Source organism: Ochlerotatus camptorhynchus, unplaced genomic scaffold (assembly GCF_037179485.1).
Source record: "Ochlerotatus camptorhynchus isolate MF236.1 unplaced genomic scaffold, CSIRO-AGI_Acam_v1.1 ptg001059l, whole genome shotgun sequence".
Lineage (NCBI taxonomy): Eukaryota > Metazoa > Arthropoda > Insecta > Diptera > Culicidae > Ochlerotatus > Ochlerotatus camptorhynchus.
The window spans coordinates 1-22,547 of NW_027041471.1; the positions used below are offsets into that span (position 1 = coordinate 1).

The window sequence follows — 22,547 nt, forward strand, 5'->3', positions numbered from 1 at the left end:
GGGAAATATTATAACCCACCAATTATCCATACATATTTTTAAAACATGTCTATTGACCGTGGACATTTGTCATAGCCCACAGTAGTTTTCTATAGAGATATTTTTGTACTGTGCTTGTCGCCAGATTTTTGTACTACACGCTGAGAAAAATATTTTAAACGTATCAATATTTGACATAAAATTAATAACAAATTCATTTTATTTTGACTGCAAAAAGAAATTAATTATTGTTTCAACAATTCAGTATTTTTGTTACTCAAAACCCATGGATTGTTAAATCAAAAAGATATTTTTTTTTTCGAATTTAAAAGAGCTTTCATGGTTTTGACGTAAGCTGGGTCGACAAAAATATGTTTCTTTGTTAAAGAGATTTCTTGTTGATCCAATCATATTGATTTTATGAAGCCTGACAATACACGCAAAATAAATAAACATATTTTTATTGATTCAATAATAATTTGGCGATTATTTTTATGTTATGTTTTCTTTTTGTAACAAACAGAATTTCAATTAAAATTAGATAACCTTTCCTTCAAATGAATTGTTAAGGCACAGTTACTGAGTAAAACTATGTATATCGTTAATTTTTTTATTTTCTCATAAGTCTTGGTAACAGAAGTGAAAATTTATGAAATTTCTGTAGGGGTTGAAAAACAGAACCGCAATGTTAACAGAAACAGGTACAGCAGCAGCACCAGCAAGCAACAGAAGAAACAAAAGCGTAGCGCATTTAATCTTGCACTTATTTCCTAAAATTCACAGTTTAAAACAATATGTACGTGGAACGCGGAAAACTAGAGGTGAATTCGAACGAGAAGAGTTTTGTGTTGCTCAAGTGCAGACTTACTGCTGGTTATAAAGGGTGGAACGGTCAAAAATTGGTCAATCATGACTAAGTGCACACTGATTATGTTATTGTACAAATGATCAAACTTAATTTCTTTTTGAAGTTGAGTGACTACAAAATACAGGAAAATTAATTGATTGGGCTCTCGATTTTCCAAATGCGAACTGTCGGGCTTTACGTGTCACACCTTCCATCAGATTTTGTACCGCTGTTGTATCAACCTTATTTGATGCTGAACATCAATTGGCTTTAAGCTGTTTCTCATTTTCAACTATTTTGTGAGTTTTCTTGAGATTCCGCTTAAAGATTGCCCAATTTATTTTTTTCGATTGGGTGCTGCTCCGGTGAGTTTGGATGGTTTTTGCCCTTGGGTACGACTAGCACGCTGTTGGTGATATACCGTTCCTGAACCATTTTTCCGTAGAGACAGGAAGCGAGGTCTGACCAAAACAGCACGGAACAACTGTGTTTCTTCAAAAAGGCAACCATCGTTTTTGTATCAATTTCTTTTCATAAATATCTTGGTTGATAATGCCAGTTGTCACGAAAATTTCACTTTTAAGGCCTGACAAATCAAGTATTTTTTCGGGATCTTTGACAACTTTTTCTGCTTAAACTCATCTTAAACCTTTTCTTTTCCGTGTTAACTCTTGACCTGGGAGCTGCTTGAAATCCGCCTTGACGTATGTATATTTTGTCGTTCATTATTATATAACGCAGTTAAATTTCTGACGCAATCAATCTGCGTGGGAATAATTTAGATTTCGCTTATGCGCGAGCAAAATTTTGATACGTAGTTCCTCTTGCTTCAACGCCATTTTGAATGGAAAAAGCAAAACAAAATAGAGGCAACATTCCGTACACACTGACCTACAAAATTAGGGGTGCTCAAGTTTTTAAAAACCCACGATTAAATACTTTTCAGCGTTCCACCCTTTATTACTAGTTTCTGCGTAAATTACGGGCCGCACTAAGTTTTTATATTTTTTCTATGTTTTCCCAAGTGTTTTTGTTTTTAAGGCGTGATTATGGCGTTCATGCGCTTGTCAACAAACATAACAATCACAATGTTGGCCTGTGGAATATATGAACTTTTATTTTTAGTGGTAATCTAGTTCAAGGTTGCAAATACTATATGATGTATGATGACATGAAGAGGTTACACAGTATGCGTTTGAAACATAAAACCTGTAAATTTTGCTTTATAGAGTCACAATCAGCGATTTGCTGATCGCTGAGTGAGTGAGTGAGTGAGTGAGTGAGTGAGTGAATGGGTGAGTGAGTGAGTGAGTGAGTGAGTGAGTGAGTGAGTGAGTGAGTGAGTGAGTGAGTGAGTGAGTGAGTGAGTGAGTGAGTGAGTGAGTGAGTGAGTGAGTGAGTGAGTGAGTGAGTGAGTGAGTGAGTGAGTGAGTGAGTGAGTGAGTGAGTGAGTGAGTGAGTGAGTGAGTGAGTGAGTGAGTGAGTGAGTGAGTGAGTGAGTGAGTGAGTGAGTGAGTGAGTGTGTGAAAAATCGCTGATTGTGACTCTCATGAAGTGAAATAAACAGGTTTAATATGTCAAACACTTTCTTTGCAACCTCTTCTTGTATCTTACCTATTCAAAATATGATCATAGCATCTAATTATTTCATAATTAAAAAAACATTGTTTTAGCTGAACTGAGTATTTGCAACCTGGATTTAGTTGATACGTTGCATAAACTGCCTGAATTTTGTTGCAAAATATGAACAAAAAGCCCATATAAATTCAAGAATGAATATCTCCATAATACTAACTTGAATCGTGATGCTGCCTTCAGCAAAATTGTTCCTTATAGTTAAGCTACATATGCAACATTCCGAGCTTAATCGAGTTTTCTGAACCAGTTAAATGCACGAAAGAGTGAAAGAATGTTATTTCTCCATATATTTCAACCGAAATCCCCGTATGAACTTTAGACCAAAAGCGCCAGCTCGTGTTACATCCGATTGAGCTGAAATTTTCAGAGAGTGGTTTTCTCACCTAATGGGGTTGGCTAGTTGAAAAAATCTCCCATATAAATGTGGGCTAGTAGTTAGCCTATCTTCTAAGATTGTCTTCATTTTCAGATAAGTTGAGTGTAAATGCTATTTCAAAACTACCCAAATTTAGGTAGAAAATTCGTCCAGATCCGTCAAAACTGAACCTACCCAAAAATGGGTAAACTATGTTGGGAGTGACAAGTTGACTAATGAACAAAGTCGATCGGATTCAAAGATTAAAAAAAAGGATTCATGTCGATGTTGAAGGGATTGAAAGCTATCGATTGACGTATTAAAATAGCATGTACAAAGTCTATTAATTTTTTAATAAATAAATTTTCTTAGTTCCTCTACTACTGGCTCACCCAGCTTATACGCATCAATTTGTCACAAGATCATTTTTATGAGAAAGTACATTGATGCCTTCATTCACATTTTTGCAAAAATTCAACCATTTTGGATCTTGTATTTTTTTTTTAAATGGCGTCATTATCAGTTTTTAATAAATTGTAGCACGAAAACGTAACTTTTGACATCTGACAAAGTTGTAGAGAAAAATAAAGTCTTTCTGCAAAAATAATACACAGAGAAAAAATTTTAAAAAAAGTTTTAAAACTCAAATGTCTTAATAAATACATATATCTTTCATCTTCATATATTTTTTTAAAGCTCATGAAAATTGCAAACTCAATATTTCGCAAATCTCAAATCACTCTGGAATTGGGAAAAATTAATACCGGCTTAGGTTCCAAACAATGGTACCTCAATTTATATACTTCTGTTCAGATAGCCCAGGTTCCACTTCTATCAGTTCAGGTTCGAAAATAATGATAGTGTGTCGAACTTAAATTAGGAAACTATTTTGACGTAGGACTACGTCTGTGATTTCTATATGGGGGTACACTTTGTGAAAACCGAAAATGAAACATGAAACAAAATTGTGAAAGATTTTGAATGTTAATAACTCAGCTGCCCCTGGTCCAATTACAATAATTTTATCACCAATCGATCATAAATATGGCTTCCGAATGTTGATTTTCAACAAGAAACTATTGAAAATCTGGTAAATGTCCAGCATTGTCCAAAAGCGTCGAATTAACTAACAAATCCACCAATTACGTACATGCATATGCTGCTTCCCCAACACAGTCATCAGAGAATCATTCCTAGACGAAACATGTTGATGTAGCAATACGACTAGGTTCGGTAGTTCAGAGTGGTTACCGTTTCTGCTTACTGAACAGAAGGTAGGGAGTTCAATCCCAGGCCTGTCCCCTTCCTTGCAACTTTTCACTTTGCCTTATTCTGTCCCCACTAGATTTAAATAAAAACAAATTCTGCTTTAACCGATTGCATCACTTACCACAGTGAATCCTGATCCAAAAATAACCTACCTCACTAGCACAACTATCCTTCCCGAGACAGCCGTGGAGATGTAGAGGTATTCTCGGTCTCTAGCTAAGAGAAAGAGGTGACAATTGGCTTCTTCCTCTTTTATTTATATCTCTATCTCTATCTTTATCTATCTCTATCTCTATCTTACGCACATGAAATCGGCCAATCAGGAGCTGGTTTACGTTTGACAGAAAAGTGGTTCATTTTCGCCCCCGTATTGTCACCTCTTCTCTTAGGTCTCTAGTAACAACCGGACGTCGAACTAATCATCCTTCCCTCCGCAAAAGACCGTGAGGACGTGGTCGGTGCTGTGAATTGATCTATTGATTGAATTAATGTGCTTGTACATTTAAGATGGAAAGCTTATCTCATGCACCATCTATGTAGTTCTCTGTGCAAGTGGATTAGTTCTGATCATTCACGGAGGAGCAGCTACGAAGTGCATGGTCAGATAATGTTAACTCGACGGCAAACACATCCATTGATACGTTTGTTGTTGTGGATGATAGAAGAGCATAGCAGAAATAGTGCGAAATAGGAAGCCATGGTCATCACAAAAGAGGAAATCGATAAAGAGAATTGGCTTTCACCCTTCTGATTCTAAGCCCCTTATAGTCATCGTCATAGCATCGAACCACTTTTGGTTCTAGGGCACTTGCTGGTTGCAATGTTTAGATCAGGATTCACTGTGATACGATCAGTTGTAAGCAGCAGAAATTTCCTTCCCAACTCTCTTGTGGAAAATTTTAGTGGCTCTGAAAAGGACCGGTTTTGTTAGATTTCGACGGAGAAATTAAGAGCGTTCACCACAAATACGAAGAGCCAGCTGAATGTCCTTTGGCATAATTGTGACACGCTTGGCGTGGATGGTGAACAAACCCGACCAGATAGGCCTCGCTGGATTCCTGTAGGGCCATTAACGGCCGAGCTCCAAAAGCGCAGATCGGTCTTGAAGTCCTGGACGATTTCATGGACCAGACGCTGGAAAGTCAACTTGCAGTCAGCAGCTCGGTCGATTTCTGGTTGAATGCAATCTGTTGAATAATTTTTTTTCTCTGACTTCCATTCTCTTTTATAACATGCTTTTGCTATGTTCAACCAATCATAAACGATGAAGGAACAAAAACTCAACAACAAGAAGAATTTAACCCTCGAGTAGGTATAAAAAAGCAGAAAATTGGAATTTCTTGTTACATTAGTTTCAACCTTACCCGAAGAAACATCAACAGCATAAACAATGACTGGACGTGGCAAGTGAGGCAAAGGACTCGGAAAAGGAGGAGCCAGTTGTGTTGCATGATAACTTACAGTGTATTACCAAGTCCGCCGTCCATCGTCTGGCTCGTCGTGGTGATGTAAAGCGTATCTCCAGTCTGATCTAAAACCCGAGTGTGCTCAAGGTAAGGTGATGCTGGAAAACGTCATTCGTGGCGCTGTTACCTGAAGCGTCAGGGACGCACCTGAGGTTGAGCTTCGTTCATTTTCCCTATCCTAAACGGCCCTGTTCAGGGCCACCAACTAATTTGAAAAGATATTGTTTAGGAATTCTACTAATCTTGGCATTAATGAAATTCCAGGAAAATGGTAGCAACCAAGCTTCTAATCCTGAAGCAACTGGGCTCTCTGAGTGCCCATTTCTTGTAGCGATGAAGGCTAGCGCTGCCTTTCGAACCACCGGGTCAACCCGTGTCCAGCGTAGCTGTTGTAAGTGCTAGCTACCTCAGTTGGGAGCGATCCTGAAAATCCCTGACTACAATGGCCTCAGGGTCGGCACGCTTACCCAACTAGGTTCCACGTGGCAAGGAATGATCGCACTGGATACAGCAAAAACTCCTACAGCACTTCAATATTCCAAATTACCACTTTTTATTGTCGGATTCTACTAACACTTTTATTCCTCCCTACGTATGTAACACTCCCACTTTCTTAATTTCTATCTGACCTGTTTCGGTTGTCTTTCCTTTCTTCTGCGGGGCCCATTGCAGATCCACCACCACCTTCTTCCTTCTCTCCTTCGGCGGCGTTGGAAATCTCCTTGGCGCGCTATTCAACTTGTTATGCTGGCTCGGCCACCGAGTGTGTTGACGGACTCGGCTTCGGCGGTTCGTGCCGGAATTGTCCTTACTTGGATGGGGACTGGCGTAGCCTACCGGTACGTCTATCAGGTATACCTCAGCGATTCTGTCTCAATTTTACAGCGGGGTCCTAACAGACAAACGGTTCACATTAGGACCTTTGAACCAAAATGGTGATTCCGGGAATTTACCTGCTGTCCGTTTTTTTCCTCTCACTCTCTTTCACTTTCCTCTTACGATCTTCAACTATCTTCTATCTGCACAGTAATGTTTGGTATTTTCTAGGCTTTGTCTGGTTTCGATATTTCACCAGAGACTATCGACCGTTTATCTTGATGGTTCTTTGATGATAGACCTGATCGGTGTATGTAGCCTAGAAATACGTTCTTTGGGTCACTGTCCTTTGACTATTCGTCAGTGACCCAGGCCATTCGTTTTCCATCGCCAGTCATCGTGTCCGTTATGTCGTTTATAATGGCCTTTTTTGTCGTCACCTCTCATGGCCGCCTAAATGCTGCTTTTACTCCATCTGGTGGTGGGTTTTGTCGACTACGGTGGGTGGATGGCTGCGTAATACGGTAGGCTACTCTACTCTGGCCTATTAGGGAGATTTACTGACGGAGAAAAACTGCACTCATATACGAACATTACTTGCCATGATTTTTCAACATATTAACGAGTACTCTACACGATATTCTAAAAATTACTCGACACTGAAACGTGAACACTCACACTGTACAAAGAAGTAGTTATGGTGATCTTATATGGTTGACACAGAACAGCCTTATTGCATTGAGAAGATAGAAATTCAAACAGCCATAAAATTTTTGTGACCCTGAAAAGGACCGTTTGATTTGTCAGATAAGTTCTGTTGGCTCACACTCCGGTACGGTGCAGATTGGCAACGATGATTAACGCCCTGAGTTAAGAGCCTAGAAGTCGAAAAGTGACAAAACTGGGCGATGGTTTAACGTGTAAGAGTTATACTGTTTACTGCCAAGGCGGACGTTGCGAACGAAAATTAAGTCCACTCACGATCCATGTCCAGGTGCAAATATTTCTTCATGAACTCGACGAATTTCAAGTTTCCTTCGTTCATGAGGTCCATGTTAAAATTACCCAGCACAATCATGGGTATTGGCTCCAAGCAATATTTCGTCAGATTCCGCGCACAAAAGTATTGCTCTGCTTGTACGACAAATCTGTACGATAGTAAATAAAACAGAAGATCAAAATATAAAAATGAGGTAAGGAAAATAATTAAAATATGGTTGAGATTAATACCTGGGTCAATAAAGATACACATTACCATTTATTATAGAAGACCACGTAGTCCTACGTCATCATTGCGTACAACCCCATAGGGCTGTCCCTTGTAGTTTTTTTTAATCTTTATAAGCGAGATTTTTAGCTTTAAGAAGCTGATTTTAGTAAATATGGTCCCCATTTATGCGTATCTGACCTTTCTTTCATGGTAAAGCCATAGATTTGTGATTATACGGCTAGCAATTATTGAGATAACTCAACTTATAAAAAAAAGCAATCCTTAAGGAGTATTCTTGATTCTATCGCAACGTGGTAAAGAGCTTTAATTCATGTACGATTACGTGATACGATACTCCTTTAAGAGCTTTGATTACTACTGCTCATCCTGTTCTATCTCCTTTTCTATTTCTTATCGTCACCTTTCTACTGCCTTTTACGTTAAATAAATGACGAAGGCGAAGCACTAATCTCCCATCTGTAGGAAAACGTCAACGTTTTGATATTGGACTTGGTCACAAAGCCCGTTAGGTCTGCTTTGAAGGTATTTCGGATTTGTTCATTGACTCCTGATTTCACCAGTTGAGTCCTATAGACCTGCACTCAAGGTACACGAAGCTCTCAATCCCTAAGATTTTTCTTACTTTTCTTTTTATCTCGAAGATTCACAGGATTAGTACGCGTTTGAATATTGTTTTAAGCGTCTCAAGCAACAGAGAACATGTTTATATAACCTTTGTATGACTAGTATTGGTTGGATAACAGTTTACTCAACATAATTCTAAGAATGTGTACGATTTGGGGTTACAGGAGGTTTCTGATTATCCATACGTACCTAGTACAAAACCAAAGAATCAATCAACTCACTCATTCATCTAAATTATTTTATAAATAAATGCAATACAGGTGATGTCACATCTATATGATGGTTAAAATGGCTAATATTGAAATAACCGATTAATGACCAGTAAGCATCATTAATCACAAAGGTGTTTCATTTTAAGTGTTTCCTACGATTTAAATTCGTTATGCTGGTGCTCAGAAGATGAATGACCTATTTAAGGTATTTTACTGACGATGGCTATGATTCATACAGTGTGGATGGCACTGGAAAAATATTAGCAAAGGAAACAAGTAAACGCGTTCAATTAAAAAAAAAAACAATTCATCCTAATTGAATATTGCCAAAATAAATGCTTACCTTTTGGATAAAAATTGGGAATTAAAGATAAAGAAATTAAGATAAATTATGTTTCATAAATTTGCAGATGGAATTATCAAAAATTCAATTCAACTTACCTACTTACTCGTAGAATCAGTTCTACAGAGATTGAATATTTATTCAAAGTGTCGACCACGGTAAACATTTTTCAGTGTTAACCCACGGCTACGGCTGCCATGGGAATCGGTTAATTGTGTTGTTATTTATTGTCCGTAAGCAACATTTTAACCATGCACATTAGTTTCCGTAAATTAAATTATAAAGAGTGGGTTTTGCAAATTAAAGGCTCTCATTGATTTCTCCTCCCCTTGTTTTCTGTTGCCAAGCGGGTGCGCCTCGCATATGCAGTTTTTCGCTCTATCGGCGAAATGATCATCAACAGCATCAAAACGGGCACAGCATATGAAACATTAAAATTCGCTGCCCGATTGCCTGCAATGCCTGATTCTGGCAAATACATATAGTGGGACGAATCGTCTCACAACGACCGGTCACGCCGACTATCGAGTGTTTTGTAGCTAACCCTGTTGGGCTGATGGGAAAACAGCGCAGCGCCAGAGTGAAGATTTATGACGCATCGTAATGGGTTTTGATCTTATGAGACTGTGCGAGGAGGCACTGGATTAAAAGGGATAATTCAATTTATGCCATGAAAAATCGTGCAGTTCCATTTAACGGATTGCCTTTCCCATGAAGTGATACGCAAGTGCTCATTAAAGCAGTCGGTCTCAATTATAGCTGAGAAAAGGGCTGCTATTAAGGATTCTCCTCGGGGTCTCTGCTTATTGAAAGATTTTTATATGAAAAATATTGATTCATTTGGGATGAGATGTGAGTGTCATTTACGAGTAAATAAGTGTGTAATAAAGACCCTCCCTGAAAAATAATGTACACACATAATAAGCCAAACTTTTTAACCATGATTTTCTTTATTTGACCTATATATAGAAGGATCAAGACACCATATGTCCTAGAAAACCTAGAGATCCACGATTTTCTTTTCTAAATTGCATACAATTATGAGCATAGAGGAAATATACTATCACCATATCGATTTTGCAACCAAGTGGCCAGACAACGGTTCTCTGGATATCCGGAATCACCGGGAAAATAGTCAATTCTTAAAAGTAGACCTGGAGATCCGTGCTTTTTTAGAAAATGTGAAGAACCCTTAGTTGAGAAGATATAAGATAAATTCACCGGGATAATGGTGAATTCCTGAACCTAGAGATCTGCGGTTTTTTTTTATAAAATTGCATACAATCATGAGCACAGAGGAAATAAACCTTCACCATATCGATTCTGCAACCAAGTGGCCAGAAAACGGTCCGGTGGAATATCCGGAGCCACCGGGAAAAAAAGTTCATTCTTCAAAGTAGACATAGACATCCGTGTTTTTTTCTAGATTTGCTTACAATTATGAGCATAGAAGAAATTTGTCATCATCATATCGATTCTGCTACTTAGTGGCCGGAATACGGTCCTCTGGATATCCGGAATCACCAGGAAAAAAGTCAATTCTCAAAAGTTGACCTAGAGTCCCACGATTTTTTTTCTGAATTGCATATAAGCATGAGCATAGAGGAAATATGCCATCATCATATCGATTCTGCTGCCGGATGGCCATAAAGTGCCCTTTTGGATATCCGAATTCACCAATTCCTAAAAATGGTCCTAGAGTTTCACGACTTTTTTCTTAAATTACATATAATCATTAGCTCAGAGGAAATATGATATCACCATATCTATGCTGCTTCTGAGTGAACAGGAAACGGTCCTCTAAATATCCGAAATCACTGGAATCAAGGTGATTCCGGATATCCAGAGGACCGTTTTCTGGCCACTTGGTTGCAAAATCGATATGGTGATGGTATATTTCATCTATGCTCATGATTGTATGCAATTTGTTCAAAAGTACGGATCTTCAGGTCTACTTTTAAGAATTGACTATTTTCCCGGTGATTCCGGATATCCAGAGGACCGTATTATGGCCACTCGGTAGCAGAATCGATATGTTGATGTCGTATTTCCTCTATGCTAATGATTATATGCAAGTTAGAAAAAATCGCGCATCTCTAGGTCTACTTTCTGGAATTGACTAATTTCTCGGTGGATCCGAATTTCCACAGAGCCACCTTTCACGGGTTTTATCGTTCCGATTGGCCACCCACAACTCCAATCGGTTCCTTGTCTATTCCTTTTGAAAGTAGATAGTCATAACTTTCATGTAGTGGCTCAATTGTAAGATGTCGTAACCAAATTGCCGAGAACCAGTCATGTCAACATGAATCGACACGCATTTTGCTCGGGACTTTTCCGGGTTTTTCCGTTCCGGCTGGCCAACTACAGGCCCAATCGGGTTGCTATCTATTTAAAATCCTTTGATTTCATGTTTGCTTCTTCTTCTTCTTCTTCTTCTTCTTCTTCTTCTTCTTCTTCTTCTTCTTCTTCTTCTTCTTCTTCTTCTTCTTCGCATTTCAAGCTTATTGCATATCGCATATTAGCTTATTGCGTGCTCTCAACTTAGTTTTCTGGATGCACTTCCACAGTTATTAATTGAGAGCTTTCGATGCTTTTACCATTTTTGCATTGGTATAATTGTGTGGCAAGTCCAATCATACTTCTATGCCCAGGGAAGTCGAGAAATTTTCCAACCCGAAAAATTCCTAGACCAGACCGGGAAATTGAACCCAGCCACCTCCAGCATGGTTTTGCTTTGTAGCTGCGCCTTTACCGACTGAGCTAAGGGAGGTTTGCTGAAAATGGTTTTAAATAAATATATTGCCGTGTTCATACTACAAGCCTTGTTATATGTTATTCAGAATAGGACCATAAAACATGTATCATATAACTACCCACACACTTAGAAATAACTAATTTTACACGCAACGGAATCCATCGTTGATATAAAAGATGAGACGTGAACAAACATGTCAAGTAATATTAAGTACTCCGAGACTGAAAAGTTCGTTGGTCGACGAAAAGTACGTTTGATTGAGCTATATTTCGCGTCTGTTATGACTCAAATTTATGTCAAATTGACGCTCGTATATGTCACTCTCACGGCACCTAGATTTACATGAATTTTTCTAAGTGTGCAGATCACATGTTTCCAAGTGATATTTAATAACATTACAAGGCTTGTAGTAGAAACAAGACGAGACATTGAACAATAAATTTGATAAGTTTGAAAATGTTTTGTAATAGAACTTATCTGAATAATACACAATAATTGAATACAGAAACAATTATGTAATATTCACGCTCTAGAATGCAAATTATTTCGGGTGGAAATGGAGAATTATCGCTTTCCTGCTCTGATCTAATTTGTTGTTGACTTGTCAACTTCGCGAGTAACGTTTGGCATGTTTGTTGACATTTGCTTCCAAAAGCAAAACTAATCAAATTAAATGGATGAAAACAGTGGTGCCATTTCAAATGATAATCATTTTGATTGAAAAGGTGTTATACAGTACATCTTTTTCAACGACAAATCCCTTTGTTTCAAAACGTGAATCACTTGAAAATCAATGATAAATCACTTCGATTCGTAGTGCCGCATGACAGACTGAGTCATGTGCACGAGCATTTGGATTAGATGTGACAACTTTTTACCGTGTATGGACAAGATAACAAAATCGACCTCCATGCTGAGTTCATTACAAAACGTCACGATATGTGATAAGCAGTAAATTATAAAATTCTTAACCTTCATGTACCCTACCCTACCGAAGATTCATTACAGACTTCGCATAACTTCGCATAACAACTTGCATTTGAAAAAATGGCATCGATCACAAAATTTCAATAAATTATAGTATTGAGATGATTCGACCAATACGCCATTCTAATGTATCTATACCTCATTTAGATGCCCCTAAATTTACTCGCTGATCAATCCCATCCCTCGGAAACAGGAATAAAACAATCACAGCATATTTGCATCAGCCGGCAACGCCGCGGTACATGACTCATCCTGCTGCCAGACGATGGACCTCCAAAAGGACTCTACTCGTCGTCGTATCATCAGAAGGAGGAGGAGTAGACAGTCTCTGCAGTAGTGTACGAAGCCGGTTGAACGGTGCTTGACAACTGTACGAGAGAGAGAGGGGGCATAAGATAGAGAAGACTTGCATACTCGGTCCATTTTCCGTAGAGCAGTACCGGTTTTCGGAATGCGGAGAGCCAACATACAAATCGGAAAGGAGGAAGTGGCCGCAGAGACAGAAGCAACATCAGCATGCTATTCGAAAGGCGCTACTCCATGGAGATAAACCGAACTCATGCAACCCGTACGGCAGACACAAGAACAGCGGCGCCACATTAGTTCTATTTCTATAATATTTTATTTCTTTTCGTCTGGGAATATTTGCCAAAAAAGCGGTATATTATTTATCATCTCGGATGCTCAAGAAAGACCTACACCACCACGGTTTCAGTCAGCTTGCAGTCCGGCAGATCAGGACTGCGTTGGACATGTTGTAATCTGTGTATGGAAGAGCAATGATTGGGGGAAAAGAGGCACGTTCGCAAGACTTTTGCTTAGTCGTGTCTGTCCATTCGGCCATATTTAGTTGACCGATCAGTGTGTAGCTGTGATTTCTAGCAGACAACGTGCTGGGGTTAATGTCTGGTAAAGTTATTACTCGTATCAGACGTGTTAAATAAATTGTGCAGGTGTTCAATCCAATAAACACAGAATTTTGAAATAACATAAAATCTCTTTGATAGAAGACATGCTTGGAAATCATGCCATTCGTAAATTTCATTCGAAATCATGAAAGAAACCGAGCCAGAATGCTAAACAGAACATAACATACATTCCATTAAACCATCCCCAACTCCTATCAGACGAGCTGAATGGCAAACAAAAGAGACGCATAATTTATTTGATATTGTTTTGAATGATTAATATTTGCTTTTTGGCACATTCAGGACGTATGTCGACGAGAAAATTGCATTTCTACTATTTAGGCTCCAAACCGCTGCCTATGGCTCACTGTTCACTGTTCGAAAGCATCAATTTTTCATTCGAAATATAATATCATCTATTTGTCAGTTTATATGACTGTGAGTAATGGCGATTCATATGCACTTCATTGTCCGAACATGGGACAGTGGTCAGTGTCCGAGGCCCGGAGTTGAAAACAACTAATCCTGCAGGCTATTAAAACAACAAAAATCATTTTAAAAGATCTATTGGCCCTAGAGCAAATTTAGAGATAAAAACACACCCAATAGTATCAACAGCCAAAGAAGTCAAACAACTGCCAGAAAGTTTCTGTTTGGCAAACGACATGGCACAGTTTAGATTTGCAGTGTCGCTAATGGAACTACAAATCAAATTACTATACTGCTGGTCTTAGAAAGCGCCAGTAAATCAAATACAATACCGGCGCCAGTTTGGAAAATCAATGCCACACTGATGCTCATTAATTTATTTCACTACCAAAATTACGCAGAAATAGTAGCCTTTTTTGGTGATGCAAAAGCCAAAATTCAGGTCATCTGGATTATACATCTACGTTTCAAGAGGCCATGAAATGCCCAAATAACACAATCTTCGTGCAATTAAGTTGATCCAGTTATAAGGAAACATCGAAGAGTTTTCCGGAATTTTATTATTGTACTCGGACGATGACACGTCGTGTAGTACGGGATTTTCAAAGTTCACCTCCGACATCAGCGACACCGAGCGGTCCAACACAATCGACGGAGCGGGTTCGAGTGGGTTTTCAAATGCCGTTCCCGGGGCGGTCACTGAAGCTACGGTGGGAAAGCTATCCAACGGTGAAAAAGGAGAAGCTGAAGGACGGAAAATATAAAATATATAAATAAATATTGGTTTGACGTCACTGCAGGCGTCATTATCTGCGAGTTTGTTCTCTTATTCTTCCTCGTCGTCCGTACCTGTTGGCAATGTCATGCCACAACAGTTGCAGCCAGGCATGGAAAATCATTTGTATTCATTTCGTGCATTCATTTACATTCATTTGCCCCTAACTTTACTCTTCAACAGCATTCCGCAAAATGATGTAAAGAGCTTTTGTAGGTTTTGTTATTAGCTACAACTTTTGTTAACAAGTCAAATCCGTATCTCTTATACTCACAGCAAGTTCTCGGTAGTACCCAACAAACATTGAAAGTTGAATAAGAGCTTATTCAGGCAAAATTATGCTTCTTTAGCTAAAAGATAGCTTATTCAGCTTTTAATCAGCTCAAATTGTTTGCTGGGTACTTTCACTGGTACTTTCACTGGCACGAACTGACAGTGCCGGTATCAGCACTGCCAGTTCGAGTCTTCAAACGCAATCACCCGCTGGCGAGGAGCTACGAGTGCCCCATTTACACATCAGTTTACGAGGGAAAAACTCTGTGGTCATAAAGAATTCGAAAAATGATCGGAAAAATAGTCAAAGCGGTGGTGAAGAGGATAGTGATGGGAACAATTTTCAGCTGAGTAGGAAAAGCTCCATCAAACAAAGTAGTCATTCCACGGACAGCCGACTAACGGTGTTAATGACTAGCGATGTAAGCATTCGGTTAAAAGTCGATGACGCTGCATTGTCTGGGACGTCCGGACATTCTTCGATGCCATCCTCACCGAATCATCACAACCACAATAGTATTGGCAACAGTGGAAGCAGTAACTCGCTGATTACGTCGATAGCTGCTGTTGCCGGTCTCAAAGCTAAATCGAATAAAATGGAAGATCTGAATCAGCCATTGACGGCAAATGACCTGTTGGTCCCGTTGGACCTGCAACATAAACGTTCAGCGCCGGACTTATTTCTGAGTCTCAATGGAATGATGTGTCCTGAGAAAAAGCGACGTCTTAGCACTGGTTCTAGCACGAACCAACAACATACAAGCACAACGGACGAGTCGAGCATAAGTGCAAGGAATAGTAGCAGTAGTAGTAGTAGTAGTAGTAGTGCAGCCACCAGTATAAATGAAATCAATGAAATTTACGAGACACTGATCTCGAACACCATATTGGGTCGACAAACGTTGGCACGTTGCCACACACATCTCTGTTAGCAGCGGCAACGTCGTCAGCAAAAAACTTGAAGAGCTCCAGCACGAACAACAGTATCAACAACAGCGCGTTTGGCAAATGCATTAGCAAAAGGTAAAGCCAGCGCAGTCGATCCCAACGACGTCGTCCGTGTCATCGCCTGGAGCTCTGGTTGCTGCAACGAATACTAAGAGCTCGACGCAGTCCTCAACAAAACAACCATCGTCATCCCCTTCGTCAGAGACGGCAAACAGTGGCAAACCGCCGGGAAAAGGTGATTCCGACCTTACCACAGGGGATACCGATGAGAAGGACAATGAAAGTAACAAAACAAGCAGCAATACAGCAACCACTACCTCAGGTTCAGAAGTGTCCATCAATCAGCGGGTAAACAACACCCATCTACACCATCACAATCGTCCACCGGAAAAGACTGGCGATTCACCCGCTAATACGTTAGAACAATCCATCAGTCAACAGCAACCAATCACATCACAGCAAGGGGTACGTGGATCACCCGGATCTCAAGCACAAGGTGAAGACAGTGGAATTGAGTCTATGGATGCTTTATCGGAGAAAAGTCCCCATCAGTTGTCGCATAGTCTTCAATGCAATGATCCAAACAAGCTGCTTCGGATGGATAGTCCCAAGGATAAAGCGATACCTGCAGTAGAATCAAAAGAATCATCGAAAGATGACTCCATTGGCAATAATAACAACAACAGCCACTCAAATTTGGACGAATACACAAAAATCGAAGCGGAACGGTGCATGTTACCCCCGGTACCTACTATGAGCTCTTCATATTCGCTTTTAGTCTATCCGTATTCCGAAGCATGGAGAGAGCAGTGCAACGTTCGCAACGTTCGTGGTTTGAGTCCAGTCGGGCAACCTTTTTCTATTTTTTTTTTCGACATGATTCAATTCACTTTCTAATACACTCCACATTTTTCTTTCTCTATTTTCTTGCATTGGACCGCAGCTTGGTATATCTCATCCCCCGTTCATAAGGTCTTCACTAACATCCTGTAATGATGAATCCCTCATTATTGTAAGCAAATCTTTTGGGTTGGGTGTACTTTCTGTGAGCGTAATGCCGCAGATACACATACACACTTAAATTTTTTCGCCGAGATTCCAACAGCCGAGTAATTCTGCAATTTATTTTGCTGAGATTCAGTAAAACAATTGCCGAGACTCAGCTAACAAATAACATTTTGCTGAGATATCAGCTAACAAACATATATTTTGCAGAGAAATCAGCAAAAGTGAATGCCGAAGTAATCGGTTTTTGGAGATTTTACCGAGCTTGATTAAGTGTGTAGATGACAAACTACCCAACTAACATTTTCAGCTTTGTAAGCCAACTTTTGCAGCGTTGTACTGTAAAGTAGCTGAAAAAAGCAGCAGATACAGCTACCAACAGAATCTAGCAAAATTGTTTTGAAGAGCGTTTACTCAACTTTCTCACAACCATTATTCAATTTGCCAGTCTCACTGAATAACAACAACCAATAAACGCTAATGTCACTTTTATACACATCCTAATCAACTTTGAACTTGTAGCTGCAAAACAAACTGATTTGATGGCTTTTACACAACAAACCACTCTTGCTGAATAACATTAACATCAAAAGCGTTTTTTTTTTTTTTTTTTTTTTTAGCCGGCTCCGGTGGTGTAAAGCGTGACTGCTTTCTAACATCCCAATGGGTCTGGGTTCAATCCCAGTCGAGTTCGGTGGGATTTTTCTGAGGCATAAAAATCTCTGGTCACGACTTCCTTCGGAAGGGAAGTAAAGCCGTTGGTCCCGGCGCATGTGTGTTAAATGAATGGGTGCGATATCCTACGCAGGGGTGGAAGCTGCCTTCCTGCACATTCGATTGCCGTCAATGGATGGCAATCGATGTCCGTCGGTGATTGGCACTAGATTGCGGAACAGAGACCGACGTTAAATAAAAAAAATTGTTTTTTCAACAACTGAACAACCTGTACTCAGCTAATAAACTGTGTTAGCGCTACTTTGGACGCATTTTTACAGGCAGCTAGGTTTATTTTTAGACGTGTGCAGTTTTACAGCTTTTACTCTGCTCCTTTACAAAGGTGAAGTAACTAGTCGAGAGAAGTGAATCATGTGCACTCAGATTTGAAAAAAATCATGAAAAAATCATGAAAAAATCACCAGCATTCACTATGAAATGAATTTTTCATCCATAGTGAACTTTGATGAATTTTAGTGATTTTTTCAGCCCTGTGTGCACTATTATAAAGCCTCTACTCAACGATTTTGTTGTAGAAGGGCATGTGGATTTTTTTACATCAGTTCAAAGTGTTAGCGTAGCACAGTTCGTAGTGTGAAGGATTGCCAATGCGGTCGTCTCGAGTTCGATTCCAGATTCCGGTGCAGGGTAAATAATTTGGTGGTGTGTTGTGCTTGTAACTAATTTGGATTAATTTGAATTACAGCAAAATATAAACTCAATCAACTCCTCCATTAAAAAATAGCGTAAACAATATTTATTCCAGCTTCAAGACAAAGCTGTGTAGTGATTATTGGATAACCGGGAAAAGGTTGAATAAGCGCCTTTCAAGTCCACACATAACTAAACAGCAGGATAACAGCTGTATAGAAGCGTTAAATAGATATATATGCAATAAGAGCTTGTCCCAACAGTCCCAACAGCCATAAGTAGCTGACTAAGTTCACCAGATTTGCTCGTTTGTATAGAGATTGAGTAAAAGTTTCCTCATATCGTATAACGTTTGAATACAGCTTGAGGCTGTATAAATGACATTAGTTAAGCGTTTTCATTGTGAAAATTGTTAGTTAGGTATGAGCATGAGCATTATTTGTATAATTAATTCCCTAGAAGCACACTTGTCACTGAACAGCTGTCGTTACTTGTATGTATCTCATTTCAGTCACAATCAAGTTGCAGCAACTTATTATGCTGGATGTATGTTCCTTGGGTTATGACCACATCCATGGTCACACTTGTATAGTTTGGACACAGACAAACAGACGTAACTCTCACAATCACATTCATCGCAAATAATCTTTTAGTTGGGAATGTGCTTGCATTTGTCATCGTGGCACCACTGAAGCATTGAGCAAGCCACCACATTTCGAACTTATCAGTGATGCCAGTTATTTTTCACGTCTAGTTAGTAGATGTCAGCTTTTGAAAATGATAAGTGATCAAGGCATCCCACTGTAAACACATACCACATCTGACAAATACAGACAAAAAAGTTGTTGAATATTACATCAACACTGCTGCACATTAGTCATTCCGTTCGTAATATTACGTTGTACGATGTACACATAATTCGAGAACAAATCATGTTGATGACTGTAATATTCTATCTATTTTTACCAGTTATTGATCTGTGTGATGGCAAACAGTGTAGCTCAATTTGTTGTGCAGTGAAAAAAATATTTTTAATTACGTGTGAAATTGTGTTGTGTGCCGCGATTGATTAATTGCAACGCGTGCCCAATTGTATTTGATAACAGGATAAGTAGGAGAACAGGTTACAAAAGTAGCCGTTCTCGTAAAATTTTGCTTATTCTTCGATCCCCCCGGCGCACTGAAAGGAAGCAATTGCTTTCCTATAGCCCGCATAAACGCGAACCATAAATTGACCTTACCGATAATGGTTATAAATTGTTTATAACCCTAATAAAAAATTACCATAATCGAACGATAACACAAATAATTGAAATATTCCACAAATGATTTGGATGATTCCTCGAACACGTTGTTAAGCAAAATAACCTTAACAATTTTGTTAGGGAATCCCTCCTTAACTTTAACTGAAATGGTTTTGGAACCTTACATGAACGTTTGTGTGATAAAGTTTTAACCTTATGTATTATGGTTTTTAGGAAGCGGACCTTACAAATAATGGGTTGTTAAGAACCATTACCATTTCAAATTCTTGTTTTCTCCATACATTTTCGGAAAGAGAACTATATTAGAACGTTTTTACTTATGGTTTGAGAACATTAATGGTTATGGTTATGGTAGTCAGTAAGACCCATGAATGGTTTTGTAACATCGATCAACTTTATGTGGAATATATCGCGAATTGGTTGCCTGTAAATTAATAATTATCAGTTCGCGATATATTCCACGTAAAGTTGAGCGATAATACAAAACGATTAATGGACCTTACTGACTACCATAACCATAATCATTAATGTTCTCAAACCATAAGTAAAAACGTTCTAATATAGTTCTCTTTCCGAAAATGTATGGAGAAAACAAGAATTTGGAATGGTAATGGTTCTTAACGACCCATTATTTGTAAGGTCCGCTTCCTAAAAACCATAATACATAAGGTTAAAACATTATCACACAAACGTTCATGTAAGGTTCCAAAACCATTTCAGTTAAAGTTTAGGAGGGATTATAAACAATTTATAACCATTATCGGTAAGGTCAAGTGAGGGTTTGCGTTTATGCGGGAGTAGCTGCGGCGGTGAAATCGATATTTAATTGTCTCTTCTGTACCCTGTGTATTGTTGCATGCAGCGTCTGTTGACTGTGTTTAGGTAGAAATAAAATGTCCAAAATGCGAGTCGGGGGTAATGGCAAGCGATCTGCCGCTAACCTGTAGTGGTAAGTGTTCTCGTGTGTTCCACATGAGATGCACTACACTTACTAGGAGTACGGCAAAGGTTGTCATGGAGAATGTTAATCTCCTATTGAGTTCTCCAAGCAAGATCTCACGAACACTACACTAATAACATAATTTTACACACACTAACGTATACGGTCATGTGCACGGCAAGAATCAAACATCCCTTTATGAGTAAAAGTGAACCCATTGTAAATAAAAGTGACACTACTAATTAATGAGTTATTTTTTATGCCAATTAAGTAGTAACTTTAAACTACTGTTAGCAGAAACTCATTGTTGTTAAAATAACTTACTCATTAATGAGTAAAACCACTTTTATTAAAAATGGGTTAACTTTTACTCATAAAAGGGTATTTGACTGTTACCGTGCAGCCGTAGCGTTTGTTTTTCGTTTTGTTGTTTATTTTTACTTTAAAATGACAGTTCTTACAGCAAACACAAAATTTCTCACAGCTAACAAAAAAATTTACCTCACTAACACACGCAAATCGCACCAATACGAACCCGCCTGGAGAGGACTATACAAGTGTGACGATTGTCTGTCTAGTTGTTACGAGCCGAGTGATTCGATCTCGCATGTTAGAAATATTGAGGAAGAAGTGAAAAGAATATCTTCTATTTCGGCCTCGATCACAAACATGCGAGATCAGATTGCTGCTCAAATGGATCATTGAAGATGCTGAGGTTTTGACAGCACCGTACTGTGGCTACCACAGTATTTTACATTGGTTCGTCCGTATACAGTAGCACCAAATGAAAGCTGTGGTGGGTTCAAAACTCAGCCATCTAAAATGATCTATTGATAACGCGTTGAAGACCGGTATGGAAGCTATCCGTTTAAATGTAAATGGTACCCTGAAGGAAGCCGTTGGCGGACTTGAAATACATATTATTAAAAATTGGAAAATATGACTAGTTCATTTTCGAGAATTATTGCGGACAAAAATTTAGTTGCAATGAATAATAGCAGTGGATCTGGGCCGATTCCCTCTGAAGCGGGTCAAATCCCCGATGGTAATAGTAATAGTCATGACGAAGAGAATTCTACTAATGATAAAGTTAAATGTAGTTTCGCGGATGCTTTGAAAAACGGACAAGGGGACAGTAAAAGTAAGGATATCAGTAAAAATAAAGTTGAAAATGATAAAAGTAAGTTTGAAAGTAAAAAACTGAACAACCGTAAGGCTCGCCCGGTCATTGTGATTAAACCTAAAGAGTCCAAACAAGACTGCGAGGAAACTCGCAAGTTTTTGAAAACAAACCTGGATCCAAAAACACACAAAATCAGTAACTTTAGAAACGGGAAAGATGGCTCCATTATTGTTGAGTGTGCAACAGGATACAATGTAAATGAGGTGAAAAAGGGCATTGAAAGCAATTTGGGTGAAAACTACAACGCTGTTGTTCCCACATCGGTGCCAATGTTAAAAGTGGTGGGCATGAGCGATCAGTATTCCTCCGATGTCTTCATTGACTTCTTAAAAAGTCAAAATGAAGACATCGCAATTGATGATGTAAAAGTAGTTAACATGTTTGAAAATCCACGCTTCACTTACAACAAGTTTAGTGTTGTGATTGAAGTCGATATCGAGACGTATAAATGTTTGTTATGTGCGAAAAAAGTAAATGTAGGGTTTGATCGGTGCTCGATAGTTCTCGCGATTAATGTTTTGCGATGCTTCAGATGTGGAGAATTTGGGCACAAAAGCACGGATTGCAAAAACTGCGAACGATGCTCTAGATGCAGCAAACAACATAGCACCTCTAAGTATACGTCAACTGTATTGAAATGCGTTAATTGTTTAAATCTAATAAAGAGCGTAAATTAAATCTGGACGTCAACCACGCAGCATTTAGTTCTAATTGTTTTGTGTATAAAAAACTATATGATCAGAAAAAAAGCAGCTTACATTTCAATAAATAGCAACCAAGTTCCAGTAGTAATGTGAGTAAATTAGAGATTTTATATTTGAATATTGCGGGGTTATCTACAAACTACGTAACATTACGTCAGATTGCAGAAGAAAATCGTCCACTTTTGGTTTTGTTAGCAGAAACACATATTGTAGAAATTGAATCTTTT

The 22,547-nt window shown here is 38.8% G+C and overlaps 1 protein-coding gene across 1 annotated transcript; it reads left to right on the plus strand.

The window, feature by feature from the left end:
• Positions 1–15,320: 15,320 nt before the first annotated feature.
• Positions 15,321–16,683, plus strand: LOC135715967 (uncharacterized; the record flags this gene model as incomplete). The annotated part of the gene is made up of 2 exons (XM_065238884.1): positions 15,321–15,747; positions 16,061–16,683. Coding segments are annotated over exons 1-2 (1,050 nt in total), but the record flags the coding sequence as incomplete, so codon positions are not given.
• Positions 16,684–22,547: the final 5,864 nt, after the last annotated feature.